Source organism: Lactuca virosa, chromosome 5 (genome assembly GCF_052849685.1).
Source record: "Lactuca virosa cultivar CGN04683 chromosome 5, Lactuca_virosa_CGN04683_v6, whole genome shotgun sequence".
Taxonomy (NCBI): Eukaryota; Viridiplantae; Streptophyta; class Magnoliopsida; order Asterales; family Asteraceae; genus Lactuca; species Lactuca virosa.
Window position 1 is genome coordinate 459,710,992 of NC_136430.1, and position 13,688 is coordinate 459,724,679.

The following is a 13,688-nucleotide window of genomic DNA, read 5'->3' on the forward strand; positions in this document are numbered from 1 at the left end:
TTTTAATCTGATTCAAATTTGTTTCCTTATCCGATTCAGGAGGCTCCAGAAACCTTCCTTTAGCTCCTTAAAATCGTACATAGCAAGGGAATGATCTAGAATTGTCTTCCTTGCTCAACTATTGAACAATTGTAGTTCAACCCTTGCACCCTTAATTAACTCTAATTAACCCAAAATTAATTTCATCTAATTCTGATTAACTCTTAATCAATATTAACTATTTCTAATTTATATATTAATTATATAATATATTAACAAATCATTTATCTCTATCTTAATATCAATCTTAGATATTTCTTTGGTTATGAGGACAACCCACAAAAGACTTTACTTTTAGTTACTAAAATTATACCAATTAGTCAAGATCTTAGACATCTTAACCCAACATGTACTTAGTACGTTACATGGTTTAGAAGGAAAATATAATAATAATAATAATAATAATAATAATAATAATAATAACATTCAGTATCGTATCATGTTCACCATTACTAACCATTATAACCGATTACCACATATTTAACTAATTTTTAAGGCTTATATGGTTTTTCAAAATGGTAACTGAACATTTATTTGTACTATTAGAGTCCCTAAACAAAAGGAATAATATTATTGATATTTATTTTTTGGTATGACGAAACATTTCATATTTGACTTTTTTTGGATTTCCTGATAACTAGTTTGATCTGGATTTTATTTAATCTAAACTTCATGTTGTAGGGTATAATTTTGATTTTTTTTTTGGGTTTTCAAAAGGTTGCAGTTTTTGAAATTAATTAACCGAGTAATAGGTCATTAAGTTGTTATCATTTGGGTTCGGTCTCAAGCAGAAAGGTTGGAGTTTTGGGAATTAATAGACTGAAGAGTTGGTATCTATTTAGGTTTTGGTAAAAATATCAGTAAAATAATTTTTTTTTTGTTGGTTAGGGTTTTAGGGACCTTAGATGGACAAATATATGTTCAATAACACTTGTTAAACACCATATAAGTATTAAAACTGGTTGATGATAGTCGGTAACAACGGATAACAAAAGTACAAAAAAATTGTTTTGGGGAAGATGAGAAAAGATGGTTGGATTTCTAAAATATGATGTCTTAATTGGAAATAAAATTAAATAACAATGTCCTAAAAGGAAAAAACTTTGTGTAATGCTATAAGAGGTAAACGAAGAACTGTATAAATTATATTTTGAAATCATAATACTATACTTGGTTAACTTTTAAAAGAATAACGTCCTAAAAAGAAGTACAAATGTCTTTAGGTCGAGTGGTATACATTGCACGAGGAGGTTCGTGGTATACATGGCAACGGACCACGACCGTGCACACCATCCCGACCGGTCGTGGTAAGTCCGTTTCGTGATGGTTCGTTGTCCGGACCACGAGTAACAACGCCCAATGAGGGCTCTTCTTCCTTTGACCGGTTGACTAGCCGTTCCAACTGCCGAAATTTTGAAAAATATTTTTTTTTAAATAACATTTTTTACATACCAAATTTACCTATATAAATACATTCTTCTAACCTTTATTTCTTACATCATTATTTTCTTTCTATATACACAAAATACACACAACATTTTCACAACCAAAAACCATGGATCTCAACCAAAATACCCCTCCAAACTTTAGAAATCGCAAACCTGATAACACTTTTGCATCAGATACAACCCCTCGTCAATTCCCCACCATGGAATCACCTCAAGGTGGTTTTGTCAATTTGCTTCAAACCGGTTCCCCTATCCGACAAACACAACTTTTCCAACAACAATATCAACCTTTTCCGACCTTCCAACAACAACAATTCCAATAATTCCAACAACAACAATTCTAACCACAAGCATCACAACCACCACCATTACAATCCCTCATTCGCCGAATTTTGTTTCGGAAACTCAACCTTCACCACCACCACAACCAAAAAAGAAAAAAAAATTAAAAAACCGGTCCGACCCACCACCACCCAAGAAAGGATCTCATGGACAAAAGAGGAAGAAGAAAAGCTAGCGGAGACATGGATTTCGGTTTCCCAAGACCCAATTGAAGGAGATAGTCAAACCTTCGGTTATATTTGGAAGAAAGTTTGAGTCGTGTTCTATGATTTAACGGGAAGTGAAAAATAAAATCCCGATCAAATTAGCTCGAAGTGGTGCGATATTCGACTAAAATGCACCGAATTTGGAGGAATTTACAACAACCTCCTAAACATACGAAGAAGCAGTCAAACGATTTCGATGTCTTCAAGGCGGCTTTGGACCAATTTGAAAAAATAACACCAACCCGTAAAGATTTTCCGTATGTGAAACTGTGGCTAAAGTTGAAAGATGCTCCAAAATGGAAAGAGCAAAGGGAAGGAACTTCACAATCTTCCAGTTCAAAGCGTTCACAAAACCTCGATGCAACTTCCCAACAATCGGGCGGGTGAACACACATCGACATCAACGATGATCCGCTCGATCTTGAAGACGAGCAACCTCTTCGTTGGCCCGTTGGAAGAAAAAAAGCAAAAAAAGCGGCTTCAACGACTTCGAGCTCTAGTGTTATGGATCATTTTGGAGAGAAATTTGATCGATATGTGCAAGTTCAAACGAACAATGCCGAGCTAATGACTCGGATGGAACAAAAAATGATTGAAGCATAAACGTCATTTCAAGAGGCACAAGAGACGCTTCAAACAAAAACCGATATGGAAATCTTGAAAATGAAAGCGGACGACCTCGACGGCGAGGATTTGGAGTTTTTTATCGCGATGAAAGAGTCAGTTCGAGTCCGACGTAGGAATAGGGGGTAGTTTATTTTAGTTATGCTTGGTATTTTTAGGTTTTTTATTTTTAATGTTACTTTTTTTATTTTATTTTAATTAATGTAATTTTTATTTTTAATGTAATTTTTATTTTTTTATTTTAATTAGTGTAGTTTTTATTTAATGTAATTTGGTATTTTAATTTAATAAAAAACTAGTATTTAAACAATTTTATATGATTTTTATGCATTTTTTATTTAAATTTAATTAAAAATGAGGTGGAGTGGTGTGTTTAATGGTAAGTATCTCATGGTTAGTTGTAGGAAGTGTGATGATGATGTAACACCCACCAATATAATGGTTAGAGTTGTGTGTATAACGGATGGTATTATAGGAAAAAAGACTCAACATATAATGATAGAAATTAAACAAGTTTAAAGGTATAATGTTGTTATAGTCGAAGAATAATGCTAGAATTGATAAAAGTTTCAAACTAGGATGTCTTATAGGAAGAAAACATTTGAACTTATTATGCAATAATTTGTAACCAAAATTTTGAACTTATTATGCAATAATTTGTAACCAAAATCGAATAATATTAGAATTTTTCAAAGTACAATATATTAAAATATTAGATATTAAAAGTGCAATATCTTAATACGTGTTAAATAATTAAAGCATAATGCTAAATTTTTTTCAAAATACTAAGGCTTAATAAAAAAATCAAAGTGTTTAGATGAGATGTTCTCATACGTGAGACCATTATTAATGAGATGTTCTCATACATTGTTCCTCCCTCACTTATATCAGTAACCTAATTTACGAATTTGTCAAATAATAATGGTGTTCTAGTTTTCTCTAAACAGAAGATGTCTTCGATTTCGGTTTCGTATATTTCCATAGCAGACAACGAGATTTCTTTATGATTACTTCCACGTGACTCAAATTCAAGTTTGGATGATTGAATGTGTACAAACTGAAAAATATATTTTAACAATTATTTATAAATTATAACCGATTAATAATAGATGTTGATGTGTCCGTGGATACTACTTTTGAAAGAGTGTTGATATTTTACTGTTGTCATAAATAATTGCAAAAGTTGACATAACATAATTAAAATATAATTTATATTTGTATTGATGTAGATGGTATTAAATTGTCAATGTCTTTGCTGTTTTTCCCGATAGGTTTATTGGGTAAGGTCGGCAACGAGCTTTTGAGACTTCACGTATTATTGTTATGCATCATACACTTAATTAACGTGTTATTATAATAACTAGGAAAAGGCCCGTATGTTGTACGGGTGAAAGTTTAGTGGCAAAAATATAAAGAAGTAAAAAATAAAGTGCCAAAATTATAAAGATGAAAAGTTTGTTGAAACTTTAGTGGCAAAATTAGTAAAAATAAAGTACCAAAACTATAAAGAGGAAAAGTTTGTTGAAACTTTAGTGGCAAAATTATAAAAAAGTAAAAATAAAGTGGTAAAATTATAAAAAAATAAAGAAAAAGTGTTTTATAGAAGTAAAAGCGAAAGTTTAGTGGGAAAATTATGAAGAAGTAAAAATAAAGTGGCAAAATTATAAAAATGAAAAGTTTGTTGAAAATTTAGTGGCAAAATTAAAAAAAAAAGTAAAAATATGGTGTTAAAATTATAAACATGGAAATGTTATTGTTGAAATGCGTAATGCGCTTTAATATATATATATATATATATATATATATATATATATATATATATATATATATAGGGAAGGGTTATTTGGAAAACAAACCCTAAAAATCATAAAAATGCATAAAAAAAATACTTAGACATTACAAAACTTTTTTTTGAATTTTTTTATCAAAAAATCGCAGCATTTTTGACAATTTCGCTGAAAAAAAAAATAAAAATCAATTTTTTTTTTTTTTTGTAAAAAAAAAAAAAATTTCAAAAAAAATTTCAGCGATTTTATGTTAAAAGCTGCGATTTTTTGATAAAAAAATTCAAAAAAAAGTTTTGTGATCTCTAAGTTTTTTTTTTATGCATTTTTATGATTTTTAGGGTTTTTTTGTTTTCCATAGAACCTAAACCTATATATATATATATATATATATATATATATATATATATATATATATATATATATAATACGATAATGGATTTAAGATAATTTTGAAGGAAAATTCTATATGTATCACCCAAATTGTTTAATGTATTTTCCTTGTGAGTAGAATAATTTTTGTGTTCCCTATCATTTGATAATTTATATATGAGTGAACGAAAATACCGTTAGCACTCATTTTGAATTAACGTATTATAGAAGTATGTCTATGTTTTTTTTGTACTTATTTAACATATTATTATTGTCGTTCATCATAAATTTTAAATGAAAAAATAAATATCTTTTATTTTATTATTATTATTATTATTATTATTTTTTGTATATTATATAAAATCTATTGATTTTAATGCTTGCTTTTAAAAAATGATAAAAACATAAAATTAAAAGAAATTTGATTTCTCATTATTTTAAATTTAAGCAAAATCATAAAAGCTGGGACTAGGCCTTGCTTCCACATGACACCGCCAGTATCTGCCACGTCCAAGTAAAATCAAGACACCTCTCGAAATTACCTGCCACCTAAATCTGATATATATTTACAAGAACCCAGTCTCGTCTCTTGCTTTTTATCGAATCACACACATCCGGCATCCCCAAGAATCAATCATGCAGTCGAGATTAGCAGTCTCTAAGCTCAACAGGATATTAATGGCAACACCCAAATCCAAATATCAAACAATCCACCCACGACTCTTCTCGTCCTCCTCCTCCTCTGGTAAGAACATGGAGGATGCCATGACACAAGGAGTTGACACCGAGGGTGAAACCGGAGATGCCAAACCAGATAATCATGATGACAATATTATTCCAACCAGAGAAGACCATCGTTATATGCGTCCTAAGACAGTGCCGCCAAATTTGTCAGCCTCAAAGCTAGAAACTCCGGGGGTGAACACGCCGTTTGATCCTCACGTCCAGCAAAAGCGCACCAAGGCGGAGCTCAGCTTCAGCTGCGCGGGACTAGATGGTTCACCATGGCCGAATGAGAATGATCACAAGGGTACTGGAACTCATGAAAGGAAGGAGCAAGAGCAAGAGCAAGAGCAAGAGAAGGATGACAAACACTACTTTGAGCACCACAAGGCTTCTCCCTTGTCGGAAATTGAGATAGCTGATTCCAGGAAACCTCTTACTAGAGTCATTCATGGGACGGCGGGTGGTTATTTTGGTGATGAGCAGGTGATGACGTGGACACCGGAGCAACTTGATACTGCGGAGCAGTCTCTACTAAGAGCCTCACAGATATTTCGAGAATCAGCTGCGAGAGGAATTCCGGAACTGCCTCATTCAAGGAGACTCCGACAACTTCGTGGCGAGGATTGGTAGCCTTAATTCTAATTAATTGCTTTTTCAGTCATATCGAGTATTGTATGATATATATATATATATATATATATATATATATATATATATATATATATATATATATATATATATATATATGGTGTGTTACATAATTAATTAAGGATTACGTTCAATGTTAATATATATCAACGTGTGCGCCGAATATTGGTCTTACAATCGCTGCACTGCGCAGAATTTTGTCCATTTATGATCTGCAGAAACTGTGCATATAAAAAAAATTAAGAATCGGTGCACGTACGAAATGCTCACTATAAACTTGCAGCTTTCAGAACTCCGAGGAACCAAATTTATAACCCACAAATACATTATACATAGAGGTTCAGTAAACTAATTATGCTTTCATAATTTCCATGCATCTTGATCTTGGTTGCAATAACAGAAAATAGCTAGTTTACTTGGATCCAAGATGGCGTTTGATTAATTACATTATTACATCTTCAGACCAAAAGAGAGCCTTCCATGACTGTGATGGCTTTACCTCGAAGAAGTACTCTTTGATTCTTGTTATCTAGATGGATATCTAAAATGCCACCTCTAGGTGATGCTTGGTATGCAACAAAATCACATTTCTCCAACTTATCGTTCCAATAGGCTGCTAGGGCACAGTGTGCACTTCCAGTAACAGGATCCTAAAAGAGAGAGACAATTATAAACATTTCTGCTACTACTGACAGTAACAACATATATTGCATACCAAACTAGCAAATTTTTTACTCAACTTGCTAAAATTGTTAAGCCCAAAGAATATTCTAAGATATAATAAAGTTGGTGTTATTTTGGTGTGCTTCCGTCCTACCTGCTTCAATTCTCAAATGGGACACTTTGATTTGAAGGAAAGAAAGAAAAAGAATTTCAATATAATTAAATTACCTCATCAATTCCATAGTTAGGGCAGAAGAATCGACTATAAAAGTCAAACCCCGATCCATTAGGCGCAAGTCCTGTGATTAATATCCCTCTGCCTGGTGCTTTTCTCATCTTATCAAATTGCGGCTTCAATTCTGCAACTTCCTTTCCTGATGGAAGAACCACCTGCACCAAAGGAAGAACAAAAGATCATGTACTACCTTCATTCACTTTGATCACAACTGTTTTGTTAAATGAGACTCATGTAAGAGCAGTTTTAATAAGATACATACAAGGATGTCATCAGATGCTGTCTTCTTTACATCAACAACAGAAACACCATTCAATATTTCAGAAATTATTGTTGAAACCTCAACATCATTAGAATCTGAAACTGGAACAACAGGGAAGTTCAGTTCAATCAGGAAGCTGGTTTGTGCTGCACCATTTTCATTGCTTCTTTCAGGAACTTTTTTGGCAGTTAAAATTCCAGAAAGGGTTGAGAATTCAATTGTGTTAGCTTTCACCAAGCAAGATTCGAAAAGGAAGTGGGAGGCTGCTAAAGTTGCATGACCACAAAGTTCGACCTATCATCAGAAATCAGAATAGAACAAACTTAGATTGATGAATGGCAACAAACTAATCTTAGCTTAGTTTCTATTACTAAATTCAGTTTGATCTGCAAGTACGCATATAGAATTGTTTGGCAAATGTTCTCACAGAAGTTCTACCAAATTCCCCTAAATGAACAAATGATAACCTAAATAAACATATAAATAAAGGCGATCATATATAGAAATTCAAACAATCAAACTGGTGATAACCTCAGCTACAGGAGTGAACCATCTGAGATGGAATCTAGGATTCTCCGAGCCGTGGTCGAGGATTGGAGTCAAGTAACAAGTCTCGGATAAATTGAATTCGGTCGCAACTGACTGCATCCACTTATCATCTTTCTCTATCTCCTCTAACCAACAAACAGCCGCCGGATTTCCTTTGAACGCGGTATCAGTAAATGCATCCACCTGTTTCTCGAAGAAAAAACACCAGATTAATAACCTTTTAAGCTTTCAAGCTTTCGGTTACTACGCAATTTGCAGCTCATATACTAATGCGCCCTTGCCCTTATGTGTTTTTGGCAAGTGCGTGAAAAGTGCGAGAGAGATGATAATAAGGAACTTACCACGGAATATTTGACAAGCTTTTTCGCCATTTTAACAGGAAGCCTTCAGGTCAACGTCGGCCACTCTCCGCCGGAGTCGACACCTGCGTTTTAGTATCCGACTGGTTTCCCCTTCCTGGCAAGTGGCAACTGTGTCCGAATGTAGAAAAGAATTGGTGAATTTACATAAAAAGTCTCACTTCCGATTTATTACATAAATGTTTATTGATAATTTCACCCAGTCTTGTGCAACAAGTAAATCACATCCCTTGAATAATCTAAAATATGAATTCTTTATGGGATAATGACTTGAGCGGGTAACATCCTATTGATTTTTGTCACATTTTGTCATTAAACTTTTTTTCGTGCTCTAATAGCCATTTAACTTGTTGATTCGTGTAAAATTTCCCCCTATGACTGATTATAGCCGGTTTCAATGATTGCATGGGTCTGATGTGACTTTTTTTTTCCTAGGTGGCCAATGAGGTGGCATGTAGGCCCCGATTTTGCCTCCCATCCTCATTAAAGTTAAGAGTGAAGTCTCGTTTGGTTCTTAAATTCGATTAGGGCACGTCTCATTAACCCCCGATTTTTTCTCCTTCAATCTTCAATCGGTCTCTGTAATGGCTTCATCACAATGTCCCATTGATCGAAACTTCATTGTAGTGGATTTCCACTATAATGGAACGTTTGCACCCAACCCATTAGTATACTTTGATCCCGACAGACAATCAGTAGGAGATGTTGACTTCAGTGCATTTGAGTACGAGGAGTTCATGGAATTCCTTCAAAAGCTCACCAGAACTAGAAGCAAAGACATTTACTTCTGCCTTCCACAAGAGTCTTTAAGTCAGGGAATTCATACACTGGTGAATGACGGTGATTACAAAGAATTTTTGGATTTGGCTTATGCAAATGAGAGGAGAATGAATGTGTATGTGGACCACTATAATGAACCAATCTTCGAATGGATTGAGGAAGAGGAAAATGAAGATCAAGACTACAGCAGTGAAGAGGATGAAGACTCAGTATTGTCGGAGACTTATTCTGTTAACCATGAAGAAGATGATGTTGAATATCCATTCCCAGCCAACAAAACCAAGGGTGACAGGTTCTTAAACAAACTTTGTCTACACACATTAGATGAAGATGTTGAATATGTTGAACCTCAATACCCTGTACATGATGATAGACAACCATGGAATCAGATGAAACCACTGTTAGGTATGCGATTTTCTAACCCTGATGAGCTTAAAAACATGTTGAGCAACTATGCAGTTGCTAATGGATATGATCTCTGGTTTGAAAAAAATGACTCCCAAAGGTTGTTAGTTAAGTGTTGCAAAAAAAAACAAGTCACCTAATTGTCCATTTAGACTTTGGGCCTCTTGGATGAGTAAAGAGAGGACTTTTCAGATAAAATCTTTAGTTAGTGAACATAATTGTAGCAAGGTGTTTAAGTTTGGGTCCATAGTAACTTATAAGTGGTTAGGAAAACAGTTTATGAGTGAAATTATAGAGAAGCCAAAAATGAGTGTTAGGAAGATGAAAGCTAAAGTTTCAACAACATTCAATATAAATGTGAGTGAGGGGCAATGCAGAAATGCAAAGAAATTTGCATTACAAGAAATTGAAGGAAGTCTAATTGAACATTATGGGAGATTATGGGCTGTAGCATGGGCTAGTACTGAAGTTGGAGTTGGAGTTGAGAACAAGGCCACATGGAAGTGGTTCATAGATCTCCTCATGGATGATATTGATGGTGGTCTTGGTGCAGGCATTACCCTTCTTTCTGATGGACACAAGGTGAGCATTGGTTCATATTTATACATCTGTTTTTATGCATGTTTCACTAATTTTGTTGTTGTTATTTGTAGGGGTTGCTAGAAGCAGTAAAAGAAAGGTGTCCAGAAGCTGAACACAGACAATGTGCCAGGCACATTGTGGCTAATTTTGCTAAAAGGTTTACCGGTCAACATTTCAGGAAGCTTTTTTGGAGGGCTGTCAGAGCTAGTACTGAACAGAAGTTCAAACATGTAATGGAAAAGATCAAATCTTTAGATACTCAAGCATATGACTACCTTATAGACAGAGATCCTACTACCTGGTCTAAGGCATTTTTTAAAGAGGGCAGAGATTGTGATGCAGTTGAGAATGGGGTGAGTGAGAGTTTCAATTCTGCTATTAGGCATGCTAGAAGGAAACCAATCATCACTATGCTAGAGGAGATTAGGATATTTGTGATGGAGAGGATATACAGTCAAAGAGTAGAAGGAATTGAATGGGATTTGAATATCTGTCCAAGTATTAGGAAGCTTATACAAGATTTGAAGGTTAAACAGAGGTAACATGTAGTTTTACAATTCATCTGTCCAAGTATTAGTTTGTGTTATTAGTTATTAATTTGTAGTCATTATTGCCTTATACAGATTGTGGGGGTTACTCCCTGTGGTTATCAAAAGTATGAAGTTAGGTTCAATGATGCAGCATATGGAGTGGATCTAATTGCAAAGACTTGTGCATGCAGAATATGGCAACTTACAGGGATACCATGCTTACATGGAGTAGCTGCAATCTCTTCCCTGAATCAAGATGCAGAAACATATGTGTCCCAATCATACAGTAAAGAGGCTTATCTAAAATGCTATAATTATATCATTAACCCTCTCAATGGTAGTGATATGTGGCCAGAAGTTCCTTATCGAAAGCCTTTGCCTCCCAAAAGAAGAAGATTACCTGGTAGGCCATCAGTGAAAAGGAAGAGGGATGTAGTGGAAAGGGAGTTGAGTGGACCAGTTAGACATTCCATGACAAGAAGGGGATCCCTGATAAAGTGTAGTATTTGCAAGGAACCAGGTCATAACAAGAAAAAGTGTCCATCTAAGCAGCAAACAAATACATCAGGTAAATGTCCCAATCATCTGAACATAATACATCATTTTGATAAGTAATTGAGACTTCAATTTTTTTTGCAGCACCAAGTTCATCCAGGGGTAGTGGAGCAGGACCAAGTCAACCACCAGCAGCAGCCCAACCACCTCCACCACCACCACCACCAGCAGCCCAACCACCTCCACCACCACCACCACCAATAGCAGCCCAACCATCTCCACCACCACCAGCTGCAAGGCCTGTCCCAAGAAGGGCCCCAATTGGTAGAACTGGACGGAGGAAATATTCTGAAAGGATTGTCAAAATGGCATTGAGGAGGAACATACCTGGGGTTGGGAGCAGTGTAGAGAACCCTGCAGTCCTTACTTAAGTTGGTGTGTAGGTAGTGGGTGGGCACATCTTTTGTTATCAAGTTGTGATGTAAAGACAATACTATGTTTTATTTATGCTTTTCTTTTGGGTTTGTGGGCACATGGTGGCCCTTCTTTTGTGGTCCCTAGAAGGAATCTTTTGTCCTATCTTTTGTGTATGCAGACAACTACTCACCCTTTATTTAATTTAGAATATTGATGGAGTATTTCAATGAATTCAACCACCATATTCAATTAGTTTCTTATTATTTCTATGCATTGTTGTCTCATTGATTCCATTACAGTCAAAGAATGGAATCCTATATTGTTAGCTTAGATAATATGACAGTTAATCAGTTTTAACTACCAAGGGTAGTTTCGTCAATTCCTACTTTCTAGTCTGTTACAAGTTATTTACACATCTTGATGTGTAATGTTATTAGTTGAAGGAAGTCTAATTGAGCATTATGAAAGATTATGGTCATATTAACTAAGCTGTTGACTGGAATTAGCTAAGCTTTTGACTGGAGTTAGAAAGAAGTCTTGATGTGTAATGCTATTAATTGTACATATATGCCTTCATTCCAGTCAAAATTACTACTTTGTGATTCCATTCCAGTCAAAATTACTATTTTGTGATTCCATTCTAGTCAAAATTACTACTTTGTGATTCCATTCCAGTCAAAATTACTATTTTGTGATTCCATTCTAGTCAAAATTACTACTTTGTGATTCCATTCCGGTCAAAATTACTTCATTCCATTCCAACAAGAAGTTAAGATAATACATTCATTCCATTCAAACAACATCTTTCAATACATCATTCACATCATTTCATCATATACACGATGATCAAGAAAAGAAATCCTATGGTAAACTTATATATTTTTTCCTTCATTGCAATGGCATCAGAGTACTTTTCCTTCTTCATTTGTTCCATGTCTTCCTTCACCTTCTCTACTTCGGTCTTCAATGCTACTAATTCAGCTTTCATTCCCTCCACCACTTCCATTAGAGGCATTTCTACAGGTTCTACATCCAACCATTTCCAATATTTGCATTTACCCTTCAACACAAATAACTCATAATAAGATTTCAAATTAGGAAAAAAGAATCAGAAAAGGGAGAAGATTCAAGTGAAATAGTTTACCTCATTGCACACCATGAAATGCCTCCCTGGATTCTTTGGTGTTTTTGATGTTAGAATACGTGCAGGGAACCCACAATCACAAGTTTTTGGATCGTTCGCAGTTGATTTCTTGCTTGATCGATTGAGGGATGATGAGAAGTTGTAGGAGGAAGCCATCGGGGTATTAGGGCACAATCAAGGAACCGCATACATCCCTCTTTTAATAACATTAGCCATACATGCCACGTAGGATCAAACTGACACGTAGGATCGACCAGTCCATTGAAACCGGCAAAAAGCAGTCGTAAGGGGGAAATTTACATAAATGAACAAGTTAAATGGCTATTAGAGCACGAAAAAAAGTTTAGTGACCAAATGTGACAAAATGCAATAGTATGTTACCCTCTCAAGTCATTATCCCATTCTTTATTGGATATTTACAAAACATATGGATGCCTCTTTTCGGTAAGACAAGGGAGGTGATAGAGTTTGCGGCGGTACGGGGGAATTGTCAAAAAAGAAAAAAAAAAAGAGTAAACTTCAAAAATGGTCCCTGTGGTTTTCGAAAATATCAAGTTTAATCCCTAAGTTCAAAAAACCTCACGGATCGTCCCTGTGGTTTCAAAACTTTTAACATTTGGTCCTTCCGCCTAACTCTGTCAGCTTTCTACCGTTAAGTGAGGGGTATTTTCGTCATTTCACTACTACAGGGACCATTTATGAAGTTTTTCCTCATTTAAAAAAAGAAAAATATATATAATTATTTAATATAAAGGGGGCCCACCCACCCACCCACCCATCTCTCTCTCTCTCTCCCTCTCTCTCTCTCTCTCTCTCTCTCTCTCTCTCTCTCTCTCTCTCTCTCTCTCTCTCTCTCTCTCTCTCTCTCTCTCTCTCTCTCTCTCTCTCTCTCCCCCCAACAACCCCACCCTTATTCCCTTCTTCCCCACTCCACTCCACCCCTTTCTCTTTGTTTTCTCTCTTACATTCACAGGAAGAGCACTTGCAACCTAAAATAAAAAGGGAAAATTCAATCCCTGCTATCATATAACTTCACCTCCACCACATTCGTCCGTAATTTATGATCATCATTATTGCA

The 13,688-nt window shown here is 35.1% G+C and overlaps 2 protein-coding genes across 2 annotated transcripts; one reads left to right on the plus strand and one right to left on the minus strand.

Annotated features, from left to right (window-relative positions):
* Window positions 1-5,339: 5,339 nt before the first annotated feature.
* Window positions 5,340-6,171, plus strand: LOC145117515 (GATA transcription factor-like protein). Its single transcript, XM_079053802.1, has one exon. It carries the CDS (start codon window positions 5,452-5,454, stop codon window positions 6,169-6,171), a length of 720 nt encoding a protein of 239 aa, XP_078909928.1. The 5' UTR covers window positions 5,340-5,451.
* A 302-nt stretch (window positions 6,172-6,473) lies between these two features.
* On the minus strand, window positions 6,474-8,397 carry LOC145114557 (uncharacterized). Its single transcript, XM_079050603.1, has 5 exons — window positions 8,240-8,397; window positions 7,881-8,081; window positions 7,350-7,643; window positions 7,081-7,242; window positions 6,474-6,839 (listed from the first exon to the last, which is right to left on the minus strand). Exons 1-5 carry the CDS (start codon window positions 8,267-8,269, stop codon window positions 6,648-6,650), a joined length of 879 nt encoding a protein of 292 aa, XP_078906729.1. The 5' UTR covers window positions 8,270-8,397; the 3' UTR covers window positions 6,474-6,647.
* Window positions 8,398-13,688: the final 5,291 nt, after the last annotated feature.

What these genes read in the sequence shown, in the direction of transcription:
- LOC145117515 (XM_079053802.1), top strand. Translation starts at nt 5,452, where the DNA reads ATGCAGTCGAGATTAGCAGTCTCTAAGCTCAACAGGATATTAATGGCA.
- LOC145114557 (XM_079050603.1), bottom strand. Translation starts at nt 8,269, where the DNA reads ATGGCGAAAAAGCTTGTCAAATATTCCGTG. An exon ending in GGTTCACTCCTGTAGCTGAG is followed by an intron (nt 7,644 to 7,880) that starts GTTATCACCAGT and finishes TTCTGATGATAG; the next exon opens with GTCGAACTTTGTGGTCATGC. An exon ending in CAGCATCTGATGACATCCTT is followed by an intron (nt 7,243 to 7,349) that starts GTATGTATCTTA and finishes CCTTTGGTGCAG; the next exon opens with GTGGTTCTTCCATCAGGAAA.